Below are 22828 nucleotides of genomic sequence, written 5' to 3'. Positions count from 1 at the left end.
GATCTCAGAGGGGCCAAAAATTTGAGACCACCCAGGAGAGCTCCAACCCCTACCTGGGACCTTACCTTTGTATTGGAGAAACTCACTCTACCTCCTTTCGAGCCAGCTGCTATTACAGACTTAAATTTTCTTTCCTGGAAAACAGCCTTCCTTTTAGCAATCACTTCAGCTAGAAGGATATCTGAATTACAGGCCCTTATGGCAGTGGAGCCTTTTATCATCTTTCATGCGGACAGACCAATCCATCCTTCATGCCCAAGGTGGTTTCCAGTGTGACTCTTAATCAGTCCATTCATTTGCCAACCTTCTTTGCCAATCCATAGAACAAAGGGGAACGGATTCTGCATTCCTTGGATGTGCACAGACAACTTAGATTCTACTTGGACAGGACTAAATCTCGAAGAAAATCTGACCAATTGCTGGTAGCATTTGCAGCAGGGGCAGAGGGGAAGGCTATTTCAAAACAAACCATTTCTAAATGGATAAGCCATTGCATTCATTTCTACTGTAAGCACCATGGAAAACCTATCCCCCAGAGGATCAGATCTCACTCCACCAGGGCTGCATCTACTTCTGCAGCCTTTCTCAGAGGTGTTCCTACGAGGGATATTCTTGAAGCTGCTACCTGGAGTTCTGTACATACTTTCACCAAGCATGATCATTTACCAATTTTCTCTAAATCCAGAGCTGGTTTTGCCACTGCTGTCTAGCAGGGCCTTATAGCTGGCCCTAATACTGTATAAACACCTCCTCCCAACCATAGCTTTGAGAATCTACCCAAATGTAATGACTGCAACAGTGAAACACAAAGAACATAGTACAGTTGTGTACACTTACCATAAATGTAGATGTTCGAGTGTGTTCACTCTTGCAGTCCTGGTTACCCTCCCTCCAGCCCCCTACTTTTCTCTAGCTATACCTCTACTTTCTTTTACTATGCTTAAAAGCCTTTTTGGTGTATTTGCTTTTGGTCGGAGGTATATTTTTGTGTTTTTTAATGTTATTGGCTCCCCATTAGGGGGCACCTGACATCTGGGGCAAGAAAAACTGATGTAATGGCGTTGGATGCATGTTTTATACCCCTGACGTCATGGAAGAAGGGACAGCAACCGACGCAGGACCCAAGACTTTTTTAATCAGGCCAACTGAGGGCAATCTGCCAGCAGATTACTCAAATGTAATGACTGCAACAGTAAATACACTCTAACATCTACATTTATGGTAAGTGTACACAACTGTACTTTCTTCCACCATAACCTAGCTCCATTTGGGGGCTCTTATTAGGGCAAGAAAAACTGATGTAATGGCATCAGCTGCCTGATTTTATACCACTGATGACCCGACATCAGTCCTGAAGCTATAGCAACCGACGCAGAAATATTAAGCTGCTGGTATTTGGGCCGACTGAGGGCTACCCCTGGCAGGATAACCCAAATGTGATGACTGCAACAGTGAACACACTCAAACATCTACATTTATGGTAAGTGTACACAACTGTACCTTCGCCAGATAGCCAGCTTCAAGCACTCCGGACATTTTATAAGTTATGCAAGATTCCTCTGTCTTGCAAATTCCTTTGTTGTTTCCCCTGTCAAAATCAACTACTTCTAAGCATTTTATGGCTTCCAATCCCATTAGATAAAGATGATGGACCCTTTGTTACATTTAGAAGAGGGGTACATTTATTACACGTTAACCTTCCAAGCAGTTAATTGTCAGGCACATATAACAAAACATCCTCTAGTGTCTGACAGCATGAAAAAAATGCTAGCCTTCCCTGTTGAAAGACTAATTCTACATCTTTGAGCTCTGTACTTTCCTTAGTATCACTTTCTCTCCAGTGTTCTTGTGGAACTGCTGATGCTGTTTCCTGAGGTGCTGCCACTGGGTCAGTGATGCAGAGATTTGTATGGTTACAGAATCAGAATTTACAAAAGGAAGTTAAGGCAGAAATATTGAATGCACTTCTGGGCAAAATATTTGTTTGGAGCTTCCTGTGCTTACCTTTCTTTAGAAATATGATGAAAAGGGGAAATTAGTATGAGGGCTTAAATAGTTTTCAGTCACAGAAATTTCTCCTTTATCCCAGGGTCTTTTTATAGAAAACCCTTCAAATAATTCCAACAGAAGTCAGAGAAGCCAACTTTTAAAAGGCAGTGGCAGGGAAGTTTTCCAAAAAAAAAAAAAAAAAAAACCTTTCCAAGCCCAGGCATAATCTAAAAATACAAATCTACTTCTATACTGTGTATCCTCCCTTCCCCACCTTGGTAACCCCATAAATTATTTTTCAAAACCTGTCTTTTCACCTCCTTCTTTGGTACCAGATTATAACAGATTCTTTGATGTTAAGAATAATAGGGAAAGGTTACTGGGACTTTCTTACTCCATTTCAATGGATTCCTTGTTATTCTGTCAGTCAAACCTCATTGTTTCTTTCGGTATTGGATCATATGCTTTCTCAGGAAGTAATAGAACTTGTCCCACTTGATCAAAGAAAAAGGTGGTTTTATTCATTGATTTTTCTGATGCCAAAGAAATAAGAAACCTCAAGATATGTGATGAACGTTCCCTATCAGGATTCCATATTTCACAATGTTCTCCCTTTGGTTTCTTTTAACTTCATTCTTCATTTGAGTTTTCTAGCCATTCCAGACTTTACAGATGCCTACTTCACATTCCAATTCACATAGGTTGGTACTAGGCTATCGGCCCTAGAGCCTATACAAGCCTAGCCATAACAATTCCCTGGATATTTCTTCCCACATTATTTACTTCCCTGGACCCCTGTCTAGCAGGGCGACTGACGTGATCCCCAGGGTGAATTTCCTATCTCCCATCCAATTGTCAAGGTTCCTTTTGAAGAGGGCCAAGAAGGTGCTCTGTTTGACATGTATGGGCAGTCTATTCCAGAGTATGGGGAGTCTCTGGGTCAGGAACCTATCCCTCCAGCATGTTTTGTTCATTGTGATGTGGGATTTCTTTAAGTGGAGCATGTCCAACAGTTCAGGGTTTGACATGGCCTTGTATGTTAAGCAGAGATTGCCTCTGAGCAGACAGTATGCCACAGAGTATAGCTAGAGGTTTTTTTTAGACAGTCAGCATAGGGCATCTGCTTTAGGCATGTGATTCTTTTAGTGAGGTATTTCTGCGACCTTTCCAGCTGTTGCAGATGTCTTGTGAGGTACATACCAAACGGGGCGTTGTACTCTATAATGGGTCTAATGAGGGATGAGTACAGTACTGGCCTCCTTTTATCTGGATGAAAAGCCCTTAGTGATGAGGTGTGCCACATAGAAGGATTTCGTGACTGTTGTGGCGATGTGGCTATCGAAGGTAAGACCACTGTCCACCTGTGTCCCCTTAAGTCTCTCATCACACTTTTGGTGTTTAGTGTACTGTCACCTATGTGGTAATTCATGGGTACATGTTTTTTTCCAAAGGGGATAACTATACATTTCTTGGCATTAAGCTTGAGCCCATGGCTGTGGCACCAAGCATCTGTTTCTGTAAGGCCCCTTTTGTAGAATATCCACATCATTTGGGGATTCAATAATGGCTCCCAGTTTGCAGTCATCTGCGAACTTTGTTAGCCAGAGTCCCTTAGTGTTGGCCTGTACTTTAGAGAAGTAGATGCCAAACAAGAGCGGTCCCAGGACTGAACCCTGAGGTACTCCACTTGTCACTTGTCTGGAGTTGGATTTGGAGTCGGCCACTTTTACAGCCTGGGTTCTGTCAGTAAGCCAGTTGGCAACCCATCGAGTGACATAGGGATTTATGCCCAGCTTAGTAAGTTTATCTATGATTCCAGAGTGGGGGTGTCGAAGGCCTTGGCGAAGTCCAGATAGGCTGTGTGGACCTGCCTTACCCTTACCTTACAGCTCTGGAGACTGATTTGAAGAAGTCCATCAAGATCGGCCTTCCACCAACCCAAACTGGGTGGGGTCCAGTGTTTGCAGGTTGCCAATGTCTTTGTTTATAAGTTCCATGATAATGCGTTCCATGCCCTTGCAGATCAGGCTCGTCAGACTGGGACAGTAGCTGTTCATCGTGTTTCATTGTTGCAGTCATTACAATTGGGTTATCCTGCTGGCAGGCTACCCGCAGTCGGCCCGAGTTCCAAAGTCTGGGTCCAGCGTCGGTTGCTGTTGCCTCATCCCTGACGTCAGTGCGCCAGGAGTATAAAAGATGCAGCAGACGCCATTTTCTTCAGTCTTTCTTGCCGCGCGGTGCCCGAAACAAAAGCAGTTCGCAAGTGCCGGTTGGCCGACTCCTGAGATTTTCATATTCGAATTTCAGATCCGAAGTCTTCATTAAAGCTAAGTACCCCATTGGGGAAACTTTTTTCTTGCTCCAGACTGATGTCAGAAAAAGTTAATAATTGTATTTCTTGTGGGAAGCAAATACCTCATAAGGATTTTCATTCTTACTGTATTTCTTGCCTAGGCCCTGACCACCTTCCTTGCCTAGGCCCCGACAACGACATTGCTAGTTGTCGGTTTTGTGCTAGATTTAACCAATGCACTATTAAGTATCGGTACGATTTTGCATTTCATTACTTTGGCAGAAGATTCAGTTATATAATGCCGTCGGATCAGCCGACTACTGGAGTTTATAAAATGCGCAAAGAAAAAGAAAAGGACAGGCATCTGAGGTCTAAAACCGACGACGAGGCTTCCGATAGGCCTCTCACTGGTTCACCGGTTCTCAGTGAGGCGCTTTCACAGCCCCTGACGCCCGCTACCTCAGAGCCACAGGCCGCTTCCGACTCCCATGTGGAGCCGACTAGGCCACTGGAAACTCAAGGTATTGGACACTCGGAAACTATTCCCTCAGATGGGTCCGGAGCCGCTGAGCAGGCATCGGCTTCTGGGGGTGTTTACAGGCCTACACAGTTATATGTAAAGCCATCTTCAGCTTCAAAGGCAATGACTAAAGCAGCTCTAAAGACAAAGAAACAAGTACAGCATTCTCCTGGACAGGCCTCCATGCCTAAAAAAACAGATGCTTAAAATGGCCGAAGACCTAATTACTTTGATCAGGGGTTCCCATCTCCCTCCTGATAAGAGGCCTTGGCAAGACATAGAATATGAATCTTCAGATCAGGTTTCCATTTCTTCTGATTCCTTTTCTGAACAGGAATATTCCCTTCCTCCCTGTGAGGATTCTGATGCTGAAGAATCTATCCCTTCAGCCTCACCTCCTGAGGATTATTCTTTTGGTGAGACCCTGCATACTATGTGGGAGCATTTCCATTGGGAGAGCCAAGATTACTCAGAATCCAAGAAGAGGCTCATAGACTTCCTTTTAGTACCCCAGCACAGGCCCCTTGCTATTCCTCCTGTTTTAGACATTGTAGATGATGTATTTTCAGAGTCCGGTCTGTCTCCTGACTCTTTACCACCAGCTCCTGTTAAGCCAGACAGATACTACAGGGTTCCTGATTCTCATAAACTTGTTTACAAAAACCCTGCTGCTGACCCAGAAACTATTTCTCAGGGTCCCAAGGTGGTCAAGGCTTCCACTGCAAAAAACCCTATCCCCTCCGATAGGGATTCAAGGGCCCTGGACAGATGGGGGAAAAAGATTTATACTTCTGCTGCCTTGGCTGTAAGAGCTTTAAATTGTCAGTTTCGTATGCTTAAATATCAGCAATATCTTATATCGCAGCCTAAACAGAAAATGTAGACAAATTCAGAATGTGCAGAAAACAAAGAAATGTAGGATTTATTGCATGCAGCTGAACAAGTGGGAAAGCATACTTTGCAATGTGGTTTTGATTCTCTAGAGGCCTACTGTATGGCCACAGTTACAGGTTCTGTCATTAGGAGGCATGCTTGGTTAAAAGAACAGAATCTGCCCGATCATGTTAAAGCAAAGCTTTTAGATGCTCCATTACAACATGATACCTTGTTTGGTGTTAAAGCAGAAGAGGTGTTGAAGAAAATGGAGGACAAAGCTAAATCTATGCAAACAGTGAAGGATTTCTTACAGGTACAGCCTCCCAGATTTAGCAGGAACTGGCCTACAAAAGAATTGGTTCTTTCCAGTGTCAGACAGGCCACAAAGAGGCAGATACAGATGCCCCAGAGGCAGATCACAGCCCCAAGGCTCATACAGGCATAAAACAATAGGGTGCTTCTACCTCCAAAAGCAGAGAGGAAAAATCACAGCCATACAGGAAACAGTCTCAATGACTTCCCCTGCCAGCACCAAGCACTTATGTTCTGGCAGCTCCTTTGGGGGGAAACTAGCACTTTTTTCACAAAATTGGCACATGATCACCCAGAACAAATGGGTCTTAAATATTGTATCTCAAGGCTACAGGTTCCACTTTCACACCCTGCCAAGGCCAAATGGTATGCCAGACCTGCCACGCAATCAGTGGGCAGAGACACAAAAGCAAGTTTCATCCCTCATGGACATGAGAGCCATTCAGCAAGTACCGCAAGTACCACAGCAAGAGCAGGGACAAGGATTTTACTCAAGGCTATTCTTGGTACCCAGAAAGGACAAAGCCTGGAGACCAATACTGGACCTGTCTATCCTAAACACATTTCTGGATATTCCAAAATTCAAAATGTTAACTCTGCAGCAGCTTCTGCCCATGCTGGGCAAGAAGGCTTGGCTTGTGACTTTAGACCTAAAAGAGTCATACCTAAATGTGGCATACCTAAATGTCCCAATCAGACAGTCATGCAGAAGATACCTCAGATTTATAGCTGGCTCAACGCACTACCAATTCTCTGCACTGCCCTTTGGCTTATCTACTGTGCCCAAGGTCTTCACAAAATGCCTGGCACCAGTAATTGCATTTTGCAAACAAAGAGGAATACAAATATATCCTTACTAAGATGAATGCCTTATTCAAGCAAAGAACAAGGACATCATACTACAGCATCTGGAGTTTGTAAAAAGATTACTAACAGGTCTAGGGTACACAGTAAACGAAAAGAAATCAAAGCTCGTACCCTCTTAAGAGGTACTATTCCTGGGTGCAAGCTTAAATACAACTGCCCAGATGGCTTATCTCACGCCAGACAAACACAGACAACTGACTACTTATTTCAAAATGTTGGCAACAAAGACCCAGTTATCTGCAAGAAAAATTCTGCAGGTTTTGGGCTTCATGGCATCCTGCATACTGCTAATTCCATATGCAAGACTGCATATGAGGAAACTTCAGTGGTATTTGAAAAGTGATTGGACTCAACATTGCCACAGCCTGGAACCAATAATTACCCTCATTCCCTGCCTGCAACAAGAGTTTCGATGGTGGGCAAAAGCCTGTCACCTCAACACGGGACAGCCATTCACCTTACCCACAGCCAGGCAGACATTGACAAACAGATGCATCATATTATGCCTGGGGGGCCCATATGGCAGGAAGATATATTCAGGGCACATGGTCCGCAAGTCAAATGCATCTACATATCAATCAAAAAGAGATGCTAGCTGTTCAGAATGCCCTGACGGCCTTTCAAGGATCAACTTCATCCAGGACAACTGATAAAGATGGACAATACTACAGTTATGTGGTACATAAACAAGCAGGGGGGCACACATTCCTACCCCCTCTGCAGACTAGCCATGAACTTGTGGGACACAGCACTGACTTGCCAAGTACATCTGCAAGCACAATTCCTGCCAGGAAGGATAAATACTCTGGCAGACGAACTAAACAGAAACCTAATGGACCCCCACGAGTGGAAATTGGATCCACAAGTCTTCAGCATGATAACAAAGAACTGGGGATGCCCAGACATAGACCTATTTGCCTCCCATTGCAACTGCCAATTACAGAGATTCTGCACTAGGACTTATTACAAGCAAGCATGTAAAGTGGATGCTCTATCTTTCAGCTGGAAAAACCTAACAGTATATGCCTTTCCTCCTCTGCCCCTCCTCCCCAAGGTACTCCTCAAGGTCAAACAAGAGAAGCCAGAAATGATACTGATTGCCCCAGACTGGCCCCGCCAGCACTGGCACCCAATCCTGAAGAGCTTATCTCAATGCCCAGCTTGGACTTGACCTCAAATTCCTCACTTATTGACCCAACAAGACAGTCAGATACTGCACAGCCAACTCAGGACCTTAAACCTGGCAGCATGGTGGATAATGTAGCCATTCAAGACGCACCTCTCTCTAAAGCAGTGATGGATGTTATTTTGGAGGCCAGGAGGCCTAGCACCAGAAAATCTTATGCAGAAAAAATAAAGAGATTCTGTGCTTGGAACCGGGCACTAGGTATTGACACGACTGTTCCAAATATTCCTCGGATTTTGCAATACTTAACTGAGATGCTGGATAAAGGCCTTTCCTTTTCATCAATTAAAATTCATGCCTCTGCCATTTCAGCTCATTACAATACAGAACCACCTATTTTTTCTCATCCATTGCTAAGGCAGTACCTCAGAGAAGCCAAAAACATAATACCTCCAAGGAGAGCACCAGTACCTGCTTGGGACCTCAACTGTGTCTTGAAAAAACTCACACTGCCTCCGTTTGAGCCAGCCTCTGCAGCTGATATAAAATTCTTATCCTGGAAAACAGCTCTGCTTCTAGCAATAACCTCCGCTAGACGAGTCTCAGAGTTACAGGTACTCATGGCTGTGGAACCTTTTATCATTTTCCATCCTGACAGGGTTTCTCTAAGGACAAACCCTACATTTATGCCTAAGTTAGTGTCCAGTGTGGCCCTTAACCAAACAATTCATTTGCCTACCTTTTACCCAAACCCACAGAATAAGGGTGAGAGACTTCTGCATTCTTTGGACATTCACAGACAGCTACGCTTCTACTTGGACAGAACCAAAGCTTTCAGAAAGACTGAACAACTTCTAGTGGCATATGCTGCAGGATAACAAGGAAAGCCTATCTCAAAACAGACTATTTCAAAGTGGATAGGCCACTGCATTTGTTTCTGCTATTCACAGCATGGCAAATCAGTGCCCAAGAGTATTAGGCCACATTCAACCAAAGCAGCAGCCACTTCAGCAGCCTTCCTCAGAGGAGTACCAACCAAAGACATCTTAGAGGCTGCAACTTGGAGTTCAGTGCATACTTTTACAAAGCACTATCACTTGCCTCTCTACTCTAAAGCCAGGGCAGGCTTTTCCACTGCAGTTCTGCAGGGCCTGATAGCCTCTCCTAATCCTATTTAGCCAGTCTCCCAACCTTCGCTTTGGGATTCAACCCAATTGTAATGACTGCAACAGTGAAACACTATGAACATAGTACAGTTGTGTACCTACCATAAATGTAGATGTTTGAGTGTATTCACTGTTGCAGTCCAGGTTACCCACCCACCATCCCCCTTTTCCTTGCTGGGACTTATCTGTACTTCTCTATTCTATACAACCTATGTGGTGTATTTGCTTGTAGATGGAGAAGTTGTTTTTTGTGTATGCATGCTTATTGGCATAATTTAGCCTACCTTTTTAGGGGCACCTGTCATCTGGGGCAAAAAAAATGAAGAAAATGGCGTTGGCTGCATCTTTTATACCCCTGGTGCACTGACGTCAGGGAGGAGGCGACAGCAACCGACGCCGGACCCAGACTTTGGAACTCGGGCCGACTGCGGGTAGCCTGCCAGCAGGATAACCCAATTGTAATGACTGCAACAGTGAATACACTCGAACATCTACATTTATGGTAGGTACACAACTGTACTTTCCCAGGATCCAAGGTGGATCTCCCTTTGTGGAGTGGGATAACTGTAGCTGTGCACCACTCAGTGGGCACAAAGCCTGAGGTGAGGCTATGATTAAACATATCACTTAGGTGAGGTGCCAGTTCATTTTGTAGTTCATGTAGTACACAGCCCAGGATGTCATCTGGTCCCATGGATGCTGTATTCTTAGCTTTGGAAAGTGCGGTTTCTACCTGTGTGGCTGTGATTGCTGGAATTTGGCAATCTTTTGGTATTGAGATGGGCCCTTTAGGGGGTGAGAGGGGGGGTTGAAGTTGGCACTAAATCGATCTGCCAGGATATTGGCAATATCCTTGGGATCAGTATATTTAATGCCATTCTGTTGTAGCTCCGAGCATATCTGAGCATTGCCATTTAGATTCTTGACATAACTGTAGAATGCCTTGTGGTTGTTTTTGGAGTGTTTGGCAATTTTATTTTCGTAACTAGCTTTGGAGGATTTTATGAGGGATCTCAGCTTCTTGCTGATGCTGGTAAGGGAGTTTTTTTGAATCCTGGGGATTTTCCTCTTTTCTGCAACAGTTTCTTTCTTCTGTTGTATAGTTTGTTTATGGCAGGGGACCACCAGATTGGCTTCCTTTTTTTGGAAGAGAGTGTCTTGGTTCTATTTGGGATGGCACAATTCATGCACGAGTGGATGTGCTCGTTCAGTGCCTTAGTGTAGGATTCAGCAGTCAAACTTTCAGCTTCCGTCTGCATGTGTGTCATGAAGTTTGTCACTTCAGACTTGAGTAGCATGAAGTTGGCTTTGGAGAAGTTTTTTACGGCAGTTTCCTTACTGGGGGTTGGGGGTGGGATGTGGATGTCAAGGGTGATTTGCTTATGGTCAGACCTGACCAATGAGGGGGGGGGTGACAACTGGTGTGGAGCATCTATCTCTCATGTTGGTAATGACCAGGTCTAGGATATTGGAGCCCCTGGTGGGACAATGGATTAGTTGATCCAGGGCATTGTAATTTATGAATTATGGGAAAAGGTTTTGGTACCCAAGTAGTTTTCCCAGTTAATGTCAGGGTAGTTGAAATCACCCAGTATTAGAGTGTTTGGTTGTATCTTAATATTTTCCAGTATTTTTAGAAAGGTGTAGTGAGAATCTTGGGGCATGGTGGAAGATCTGCAGCAAGCTACAATTTGGATTGCAGTCTTACCTAGTGTTAGTTGCACCTGGAGAATTTCAGATGCATTGTGTTGGGCAACTAGCCTGGAGGTGTGAATATCCTTGGTGAATATGGATACTCCTCCACCTTTAGTGTTTCGGTCTTGGTTTGGTGGCCGAAAAGTGTATTAAGAGTTTTGTAGCCTGGTATTGCAGGGGTGCTCTCTGGAGCTTTGAACCAGGTGTCAGTTACTCCACAGATATCGATGTTCTCCATTAAGTTCCAGACTTTTAATCAATGTTTGGTCCATATTTCCAGTATTCTGCGCTACCATTTTTATCTACAACTTCAAGAGTACTCAAAAATTTGGCTGCCTCCAGTAAGAGCTTATTTTGAATAATAAGGTATGCACATTTTCCCTTATTTAGATGACTGACTTCTTTTTGCTGATTATTTTCTAGGGTGTGAAAATTTTCTTTGTCAAGATTCTTTTCCTTAACTTGCGTTTCAATTAAACCTTGGAAAATAGTCGTAGTATTTTAGACCGTCAGCTGAATACATCCCTCTTGATATATTTGTTTGTTTATTTATTTTTCATGTGTTTACCGGGAAGGTCCAGCTGGGCTAGTATGCCGTTTTCAGCAGAGGGCCAGGGAGAAAAGTTCCATGCAGTATAATAGGTTCAACAGAAGACTTAGATTAGTAAAGAATTAGTTGAGCATTATAAGTTTCATGCATAATTATACATAGATTTGAAAAGCATCATAAGTATTATACATAAGTTTGTATAGCATCATAAGTTTTACATATCAGTGAATTATAGAAGTAGTGAGTAACAATTGCAGTACTTTATAAGTATGGTTTCAAGTAGTTGTTTCAAGGGAGGAAGACATAATTATAATTTAAAATGTAGTGAGGAGTAATAGAAAGTTAGGTAAGGGTACTGTTAGATTGTGAGAAGGTAGCCTGTATGCACTGATCAGAGCAGAGACATTGGGTAGGATGGGGGCATGTCCAAAATTATCCAGGAGTAGTGCAAGAGCATAGCCGCTTATTGTATAAGTGTTCCTTGAGCAGAAGTTTGAATTTGGTGGTTGAGGTAGTGTTGTTTATGTTGGGGTATGGAGTTCCAGGTTTTGCTGTTTGGTTGGAGAACAGAGAGACACCAAAACTGCTGTTGGTTTTGGTGACTTTTAATAGTAGTTTATTGGATGAGTGAAGGGTGCGGTTGGTAGAGTATGGCTGGATTAGGTTTTTGAGGGAAGGACAGTTATCGGGTTGGAATATAATGGTGTGGGCAACAGCAAGTTGGTTGAATGATAGTAGGTTTGGTAGTTCAAGCCATTTTAGGTGTTTTAAGGCGGTGCAGTGGTGTGTTTGGTTGGGGAGGTTGGTAGCAAATTTAGCTATTTTATGATAACAGGCCTCTAGTTTGGTAAGATCAGATTTCCTAAGGTTATTGAAAATAAGGGAGACTTGCATTAAAGTGGATAAGTAGATATGCTTTGGCAATTAACTGTCTTGTGGTAGGGGTGAGAAAAATTTTAGTTCTATATAGTGAACCAAGTTTAAAGTTTGATGGCCTTCCTTTTCCAGGAGAAAGTAGACTTTTACAAGGAACAGTTCCTGATGTTTTCCCAGGATCATACAATAGCCAGAGAATTTATCAGGGCACTAGAATTTATGGCATTTGCAATTCTTATGATTCCTGTAGTCAGACTGCACGTGAGAAAGTCTGTGATTCCTCAAATATCTCTGGACTTAACACCAACACCAATACCAACATCAACATCCTGTCCCCTTCCAAGTCTGGGAATCGAGTTTTGCCAGAAAGGAACTTCAGTGGTGGGGTGAATCGGTTGTCATCCAATATAGCTGATCTGTTGATGTCCTTCTATTCATATGTTGCTGTATCCATAACATGACAGGGTCTGCCTCTGGTCGACTCGTATGTCCAGCGATTTTACAAAAGATAGTTGTTACTGCAAAGGTACATGTAATGTCCCACGTCTCTTAGCAAACGTCTGCCATAAACAGATGTCTGGTATAAAATGTACGTCAGCACGCGCCTACCACAGAACTTTTCTGTCACCTGTGTGACTGCCAGCTCCGGTCGTCGCTTGCTTGCAGAATTGACTTTGTGCTGTCCATTCTCAGATAAGTACCCCAGAGGGGTTTTTGATTTTTCTTTTGCTACTGTGTTTTGCATTCGTGTCTGGTAGAAAGGGCAAGTGTCAGTGTGGAAGGCAGATTCCACATAAAGACTCACATGAGCTCTGCCTGTTCTGTCTAGGCCAAGATCACGACCACACCACTTGTGAAATCTATCGGGCCTTTGTCCCCGAAACCCTCAGGATTCATCTTACTACATTAAAGTTATACCTAGAGAACCAGCGCCTGAAACGTCTAACTAAAGATATGGATCTGATGTCATGATCCTTGAAGAGCCACATGCTAAAAAGGATAAAAAAATTGCAGCCTGATCTAATGACTGCGCCCTGTATTACGGCTGTACCTCTCTAGGCCAGTGAAGGCCTGGAGTCAGAGTCAGAATCTGTGGATCTTCCACAGATTGGTACCTAGGCAAAAGCCGTCAAAGAAGCTGCCAGCACATCCCAGAAGGAGTCACAGGCATCTGACTCTGGAACTGGGGGGAACCTAGGCATATTATTTCCAAGGGCCCATGTGGGGTTTCCCAAATTATTGTCTGCAAAGATGTTATCTCAGACCCTGTGGAGTGCTGTCCATCATTTGCCCCTCCATCCCTGCACCGCATAACAGACACATCCATGTCAGAAGCAAAAGACGAAGCATATTGTTCCTTGTCTGACATCTGTACATTCCGACCAGGTGCCTGACTGGCAGGCTTTTGCTTGGGGCTTACATAATGCCTTCCTTGCATTATGCCAGGCCTCTGCTGTTCCCCAGGCCCCTTCAGCTTCTACCTCCCTAAGAGTAAACTAGTTACTGACTTATCCTCTGACGAAGAGGATTCGTTAGGGGATGAATTCCTTACTTATATTTCCCAAATTGCCTCCCCCCTGGGGATGCTTCTCCAGAGGAGGAGTCAAATGGTACAGATTCCCCAGGGGAAGACATTACATTTGGGGGAACTATTGTGCAGTTGAATGGCTTTTTTTTTTTTTTTTTTTAAGTGGGACTGCAGCCAGGTTACTGAGACTCGAGGTACTATGACCTCTTACAAATGGAGTCCGATGACCTGTCTGCAGTCCCTCCTGTGCATCCTGCCTTTTTGGATGCCTTCCTGACTGCCTCTAAAAACCCAGATTCACAACCCCCTGCACTTAAATGCCCAGCCAGGTTTAACAAAGTACCTGAAAATGAAAAATTTATCTTCAAGGCCCCTTCTGCAGACCCTGCCAGCACAGGGTGAATGGTACAAGTTCTTTTCAACCTTCAGGATAAAAACAAACTCATAATCTTCAAGAAAGTGATGGCACTGATATTCTAAATTCCCTGGGCCATCTTTAATAAATAACAGTGTTTTTTGAACTCACAGACAACACCACAGCCATGTGGTACATAAAAAATTAGGGAACTAGATTTTAATCCCTTTGCAGATTAGCAGTGCTAACCTGGGATTTGCCCTGCAGCTCAATCTATCTCTACAGGGTACTTGTATTGTATTGTACAAGCTGAGCAGACCCAAAACAGACCCTCCACAAATGGAATATACACACTGAGGTCATCCAGGAGATTCTCTACCTGTAGGAGGAATCCCCAAGTCGATCTCTTTTCCTTCTTTCACAGCAGACAGTTAATGAAGTTGTGCATCAGGGCTCCTTACAAAAAGGTCTAGAAAAAGGATGCCTTTCCTTTAGGAATGTTCCTGTATGCCTTTCCGCAGAATGCTTTTAAATATCTTAAAGGACTGACCAAAAATACTGGTAACTCCCTTTTGACCCAGGCAGCAGTGATTTTCACTTTAGAAAATTGGACTATAATAGAAATAAATAAATGAATGCATTTAAGCTGATGCTCCCATTACAGTACTAAACAGATTTTGACTATAGAAACCTCCAATGTCTAAATGAGTGGCATTTTCTATATTAACAGGAAGTGTTTATCCCAATGTCCACAAACAGATGCGTATGTGTGTATACTACTATATATATAAATAAATATATATATATATATATATATATATATATATTTTTTTTTATTTGACGTTTGTTTTCCAGGATAGTCCATTGGGCCACAAGAACCCATTTTCAATGGAATCTTGGGGAGAAAAGCTCCAGAAAAATACAAATACATTTACATAATACAGAAAGTACAAATTTGTGGTATACATTTAAGTTAAACATTTCAGTGTTAGAAAAGAACAGATCACATACAATTGCAGAACAAATTAAGGTTGTGTGTCAGGGCTGGTAACTCGACACGTAAAAATCAACTACCAATCATTAGCGGACCGGAGTTCTGCTGTGGCGACTCCTTACTGGGAAAAGTCGAAAGACACAAACAAACAAACAGTATAAGTAAAGAACAAATCCAAGAAATGTTGAAATTACAAATATTGCATAGATTAAGTAGAAAAAGAAAATATATTTTTTTTGTTACATCGGTTACATTTGGTCATTGCTCATTTAAATCACTAGTGATAATGAACTAAAGGCGGCAGTGGTGGGTAAGTGGGTAAGAAAAATTGACACGAAAGTGCAATTAGAATTAGGTAGGATGTGAGCATGAGCATTTCCATTGTGAAGTAAGGTGTGAGTGCAGAGAGGTTTTAAACAGGGAGAGACTGCTAGTGGTGTGCAGACAGAAGAAGGGAGAGAGTTGCAGAGGCGAGCTAGAGAGGACATCAGGTGATTCCCGGCTGAACGTGTGGGTTTGTGTAGTTTAATGAGGTTTTGGAAGTTGGATCTCAGGAGTCAGTCTGGCTTATGCATTTCAAAGGTGTTTGCTAATGAGGGGCAGAGAGATAGGTTATGAATGAGTTTATACTTGGATGAGTTTGGTATAAGTTATTAGGTAACTAGCCAACCTAACTGGTAGAGGGAATTGCAATGGTGAGAAGAGGCTCTGTGACCTGCAGCAAACTTGGATATTTTGTTATAACAAGATGAGAGTTTAGTTTTGAGGGAAGATTGTAGGTTGGTGAGGATAGTTAAACCATATAGTAGGGAAGGGATAAGGTATGTATTGGCTAGTGTAATCCTGATGGAGGGAGAGATAAAGTGCCTATGATGGTAAAGCATACAGAGTTCTGTATGAGTTTTTTTTTTATATTTATATGTAGATGCTTGTCAAATTTAAGTGTTCATCGATTGTTATTCCTAGTACTTTTGCTTCAGAGACCACTTCTAGGGGAGTGTTATTTTTACTGGTGATTATGAAGGATTGTTTATATATGGAAGAGGTTTTGGAAGCATTGAATAGTATAAGTTTTGTTTTGGTTGCGTTAAGGCCAGATGGTTGTCTAGCGTCCACTGCTCAGTAGAAGAGAATGCGGCTTGTGTAAGATTAAGGGTTTTGATGGAAGGGGAGGACCAGATTATAGTGGAATTGTCTGCATATTGAACGAGGCTGGAGTTTGGAATGGCTTGGTAAAAATGATTAATAAATATGTTAAATAGTAGGGGGCTTAGAATGGAACCTTGTGGGACGCCTGGGGATATATTAAGGAAGGGTGAGGTAGCTTTTTTCCATTTTACTGTCTGCTGCCTGTTTGTGAGATAGCTTGAGAACCACTGGGTAGAGGAAGGGGATAGGTTGCGTTTAGAGAGTTTGGTTAGAAGCAGGCTGTGGGAAATGGTATCAAATGCCTTAGAGAGGTCAAGGAGAAGAGTGGATGTGAAGTGACCAGAATCATGGGCTTTGTTGATTGTTTCTAGAAAGGAGAGAAGGGCAGTGGAGGTACTATGACCTGGTCTAAAACCATGTTTTGTGGGGGTAAGAAGGTGATTATTAATGAGATAAGGTAAGAGTTGTTGGTGTACACATTTTTCGAGAAGCTTAGAAATAGGTGATAGAATAACTATGGGGTAGAAATTGGTAATGTTATTACTGCCACCTTTGTTGAGGGGAATGATAAAGGTTTTTTCCAGAGTTGGGGGACCTTGCATTCTATGATGGACCGCTTAATTAGTATACTGACAGGGAATGCTATTTCTTCTGCAGCTATCCTTAGGAAAAAGGAGGGGATTTCGTCTGGAGCATTGGAACCAGGCTTTTATTTTAGGAGAAGTTTTTTTACATTAGATGTGGAGATGGGTTTGAATGAGAAAGGTGGAGGTAGAGGACAGGCGAGGGTAAGGGTTGATGAAAGGCTACCGAATTGTTGGTAAAGGATGATGATAGTTTGCTGATGGAGTCAACGAAAAACAAGTTAAATTGGGTTGCTAAGTCCATGTTGGTTGCTTGTGGATTGGGGCTAGGGTTCACAGTTTTACCAGGGTTGAGGAGAGATGAAATTACTTTCCAAAATAACTTGGGTTTAGTATTGTGTTTAGTTTGGAGGGTAGTGAAATATACTTTGCGATCAGAGGCTGTAAGTTTCTTGACTTTATATTCAGTGAAGGTGACAGGGGGTTTATTTTTGAGGTATCGTGTCCAGGCTTTGTTGCGTAGACGCATGGTAGCTGAAGTGCTTTTGGTTAACCAGGGTACGGAGTTACTTTTTATACGTTTAGTTTTTAGTGGGGCAAATAAATTGAGTAGATCAATGAAAGTGGTATTGAAATAAGAAAGAACATTGTCTAAAGGAAGGGTTTTTAATGGGTTCCAGTTTGTTTTTTTTAATGTGCTAGTGAAGGTTTCGGGATGGAAGTTTTTTAAGCAGAGAGTAGAGGTGTAGGAGTAGGTTAGTTGCATAGAGGAGGGGAGGCGATGGGCAAAAGTGGGGAAATGGTCTGCTAGTGGGTCTGGGAGAATACCACTGTCTGAGATATAGTGAGGATGGGATACCAGAATCCAGTCTATGATACTTCCAGTTTTGAAGTTCTTAACTGGTCTGGTGGTGGAGTTGATTAGTTGTGTAAATTTGTATAAGTTAATATTGAGAGAGTTGGTGGGGGATTGCATCGTGTTCCAGTTTAACATCTCCCACTGTTATGGTTTCATGGTTAATGCTGGAGGAGACCCAGGAGAGAATTTGCTCAAGGGATGAGATATTATCTCCAGGGGGAATATAGAGGGAGAGAACAAATATTAGTTTATGCTTATTTAGGTGGAGTAGGGCTGGTATTTTCTGCTTTGCCGAATTTAAGGAAGGGTTTGGTGTAAGGGGTAACTGAGAGGGATGCTGAGTAAAGTAGTGCTACGCCACCACCTTTTTTGTGTCCTCTTATTCCTTAGTATGGGATAGTTGGGTGGTATTAATTCTGAGTACTTTATGTGGGTCTTATGCCAGGTTTCTGAGATGGAGAGAATATCAGGCTGGTTATGTCGAAGCCAGGCTTGAAGGTTAGGGATTTTATTACATAGGCTCTGAGCTGAAAAGTGGAGGGGTTTACATTTTGTTTGGTGGGGGAATGTGTTTGTAAGTCTTGGCTATTTGTGGTAGAGGGGCCTGGGTGTGGATGGATATCCCCAGAGAGAAGGATAGAGATGAGATATTGGAGGAAATGTTTGGTGAATTTGGGGTGCAATGTATGGGTTATGAGTTTTGTGGAGTAAAAGGTATTGTAATTGGGAGCAATAGATTTTGTGTTATGCAGGAATCTATGAGAAAAGAGAATAGAAGTATTAAGGGTGTAAAGGTGAGGAGATATTAGGGTAGTAGGGTTATTGTGTTTTGTTTGGGATGTTATAGTGGTGTGGAATGAGGGGAAGTGGTTAGAACTGGTAAGTTGGGTGAGATAGTTTAGGGAAGTTAAGGTGAGTAGGAATACTATTTTGATGAGTAGAGGTAGGAGTTTAAGTGTCATCTTATAAGATGATAGGTTTAGGTGATTAAGGATTTAAAAAAAAATGTTAATTGGCTGGTTAGAGATAAGGTATGGGTTGGTGGTAATATAGTTTGAGGATTGAAGGTTGCTGTAAAAAATATATATGTATATATATATGTGTATATACGTATGTGTGTATATATATATATATATATATATATATATATATATATATATATATATATATATATATATATATATATGAGAGAGAGAGAGAGAGAAAGGCACACAGATATATGTACATGTGTATATATGTGTATGTGTGTATATATAATGTGTGCGCATATATATATATATATATATATATATATATATATATATATATATATATATAGTCAAACAGTCCTCAGCAAAAATATATAACTGGAACCCTCACAGATGACCTTAGTGACCACTTACTAACATATATTATCAGGCATAAAACAAGTATGACCATACCTACCCAAGTCAGGGTATCCCGTAACAAAAAATTTTGTGACCCCAATCTGTTTCCAAATGAACTTAGGCAAGTCAACTGGTCACCCCTTAAATCTCTTCCCATAGATAATGCCGTTAGTTTCTTTAATATCACTTTTCTAACAATCCTTGAACATCATGCACCTACGCGTGAAATACGAGTTAAATCTAAAACAGCCCAATGGCTCTCAAACAATACAAGGAAACTAATCCTTAGTAGAAATAAAGCTTGGGCTAAATGGCGAACCACAAAAAACACAACTGATCACCCTATCTTTAGGCAACAAAGAAATATGACAAAAAAAGCTATACTGCAGGACAAAAAGAATTTCTATACTCAGCTACAGCAATCATCCCTTCACCAACCAAAAAAATTCTGGAGTACCATTAACATGCTAATATCTCCTGGGAAAGTGGCCACACCAAATCCTTTAGGCTGAAATCCTGATTGCCCATTACAAACAGCTAATGACTGTAATAATTTCTTTACTTCCGCTATATTAAAGCTAGCAAACCAACAAAGCCCCGATACCTCCAAACTATCAAGCCCAAACCCAATTCCTCCGCCATTTCACCTCAAACCCATACCCACCTCTTATATACTGTCCTTACTTCAAAAATTAAAACCCACAACCCCCTCAGCTGATAAACTACCAGCAGAATACCTCCAACTAGGTGCAAAAGCTATTGCCTACCCCATCTCAACACTGATTAACAGGACCTTAAAAGAAAGTACAATTCCATCAATCTGGAAAATCTCACACATCATCCCTCTTTTCAAGGAAGTGACTCTACTGAATTTTCCAACTTCCGCCCCATAGCATTACTATCTCCTCTTGCAAAAATAATGGAGAAATGCATCCACAAACAGTTACTTAACCACCTATTAAGCCACAATCTCCTAGCTAATTGCCAACATGGTTTTCGGCCATTTCATAGTACAACCACAGCCTTACTATCATTTCCTGACTCTGTTAACAATAATCGCAATAAGAATACTCTTTCCTCAGCATTCTTTGTAGACCTGTCTAAAGCCTTTGACATGGTCAATCACCAACTACTCCTCCATCGTTTAAAGTCCCTCTCCCTAGACAATTCAACCTTAAACTGGTTTACATCCTATCTGGATAATCGAAAACAGGCAGTTCTTTGGCACAACCATCTCTCTGATCTCCTCCCCACCTCTATAGGTGTCCCTGAAGGCTCTATCTTAGGTCCTCTACTGTTCTCCATTTTTATAAATGGCCTTCATCTAACCACTTCTCTATCAACTTGTATTCAATATGCAGATGACACTACTATCATTTGCTCAGCCTCAACACAGTCGGAACTTCATTCCCTCACACAAAAAACCTTTTCGACAATAGAGCAATGGTTCTCAAATCACTGTCTCCTCCTTAACCCCAAAAAAACAAAACTCTTGCTTTTTACACCTACTCACTTGTCTCCCTCCCCTAATTTTACTCTTATATCTAGTAATGGTACCCTTATCTCTCCAGACCAGAATACCAAACTCTTAGGCATTACAATTGATAATCAACTAAAATTTGACACATTAACGCTATAATAAAATCTACTAATAGAAAACTTGGCTCTCTCTATAGAATCAAATCCTTCTTAACTCCTGAAGCCAGAACTACTATGGCTAGAACCCACTTAATTTCTACCCTACTATATGCCTCCCCTATATTTACTAATCTTTCTAAGTTTAATCTGAACAAACTAGCAATAGCATATAATAGTATTGCCAGATATGCCACTAACTCTCCATATAGGACTCATCACTGTCACAATCTAAAAAAACTAGGCTGGCTTGAACTACCCCACCTTATTCAGCTTAACCAACTTACTATTGCACACAATGCCCTTTATCACCCTGACAACAGTCCAATGCTCTCTACCCTCATAAAACCTTACACCAATCTGAGGAACCTACGCTCCTCTAACAAAGTATTGATTCATACCTCCTTATCTAATAACTTAGCAGGTGACTCTATATTTTCCAACTCAGTTGGAAAAATTTGGAATCAACTACCTCAACACCTCACAACCCTAACATCTCTCCCACTATTTAAAACTAACCTAAAACTCTTCCTATCCAACCACTGGCTCTGCTCGTGTAATAACCCTGACTAATCATCTTCATCAATAAGCCTGACTAATCATCTTAATCTTCATTTCCTTTATTCTCATTTATTTGATTCATTAACATTCCTTCTTACTTAATAAATCTAGACTACTAGATTTTCATCACCACACTTGATTCTGATACTCCCTCTACTAAATGACATATATCTTAATTTCTCAACCTCTAATGAAATTGCTTTTAGAGTAAACAATGTTCATAACTCCTATATTCTCCAGTACTACACTATTCTGTATTCAAATGACTTCACATCCTGTTGGAGTGTTACAATTCTGTGTTTTTTTCTGTATATTTTTACCTGTTTAGAAGTATTGTAGCAGAACATAGGCTTACAGTTCTGTGTATTTTTTTTTCATATTTCTTGTATAATCTAATATCTTGAATTTTTGATATTTTGCTAAAATTTTTAATCTCGTTAGTAGTATTGTAGTGGAGCTTTTCTCCTCGGGCCTCCACTGAAAATGGACATGTATCCAGTTGGACTAGCCCGGTAAACAAATGTAAAATAAAAATAAAAAATAAAAGTATATATGTGTGTGTGTGTGTGTGTGTGTATATATATATATATATATATATATATATATATATATATATATATATATATATATATATATATATATATATATAATGTATGTGTGTATGGTACACACAGACACGCACGCATGCGTACACTGGTATGGCCTAAAAAGTGGCAGTTATTTGGATTACATCACCACCTTGGCTTTTTTCCACAGGAAACCATACTTGGAGGTCTTTTAGTCCATAGCGTTTTGTCATACCTGATGTCAGCATCATTTGAAGTATTTTGGTTAAAGGGATTTTCCCTGTGGATATTGTTTGGTAAGTTAATGCAGTGGAGTCTAATCATTACTAGTCGAATATCTGTGTTGTAGAATATGACTAACTGACTCAGATTTATGGCACGAGCTGTCCAAGTTCAGTGTTTTACCTTTAGGAAATCAAGGATTTCAAAAACATATTTGAAATGTAAAGAGCTGTAACAGCCTTGTTGCTGTACATTTTGTTCAGTTTCTTAACTCTTGACTTTTGTAAAATAAGAGGTGCAGTCCTGGATCAAGTTAGAAGTTATATTCGGAGGAGAAGATGTTAAGTGTTCAAGATGCCTTGCTAATTTTGAAGTGTAACAATAAAAGGTTAAACGTGGTACTGGCCTTAGAGATACCTTAATGGCTGTTTTTGACTGTAGTTGGGTTAAATGACCCTTGTGTTTTTACTGGATTTGGCTATTTTTGGGAGCTTCTCTGAATCGTTGTGGTTGTTTATTTTTCACATATTATTGCACCAAATAGATTTGTAAATAATTTAGCTTTTTTCATTTTTTTCAGTTTTCAGACTACTTTACTGGGTATTTCAATGGACAGTATTGGCTGTGGTGGATATTCCTTGTTCTTGGTAAGTCACATTGAGAAGCATAGCAGCTTGATTTTTTTTCAGTGCAGTTCTCAATTTTGCTTCATTTTTATAGTATTCATTTTGTGAAAGT

At 41.4% G+C, this 22828-nt stretch overlaps 1 protein-coding gene across 2 annotated transcripts in view; it reads left to right on the top strand.

Moving 5' to 3' along the window:
- Positions 1 to 22828, top strand: part of NDFIP2 (Nedd4 family interacting protein 2) — a 985488-nt gene that overhangs the window by 733931 nt on the left and 228729 nt on the right. For both annotated transcript variants that reach the window (XM_044072913.1, XM_044072912.1), the window contains one exon: positions 22671 to 22737. In XM_044072913.1, the coding sequence (XP_043928848.1) occupies positions 22671 to 22737 (67 nt within the window). The remainder of the gene's footprint in view (positions 1 to 22670; positions 22738 to 22828) is intronic.

The sequence above is a fragment of the Protopterus annectens genome, chromosome 5.part1 (genome assembly GCF_019279795.1).
Source record: "Protopterus annectens isolate FY-2018-M chromosome 5.part1, PAN1.0, whole genome shotgun sequence".
NCBI classification, from domain to species: domain Eukaryota; kingdom Metazoa; phylum Chordata; order Ceratodontiformes; family Protopteridae; genus Protopterus; species Protopterus annectens.
This window is presented reverse-complemented; position numbering and strand designations above follow the sequence as displayed.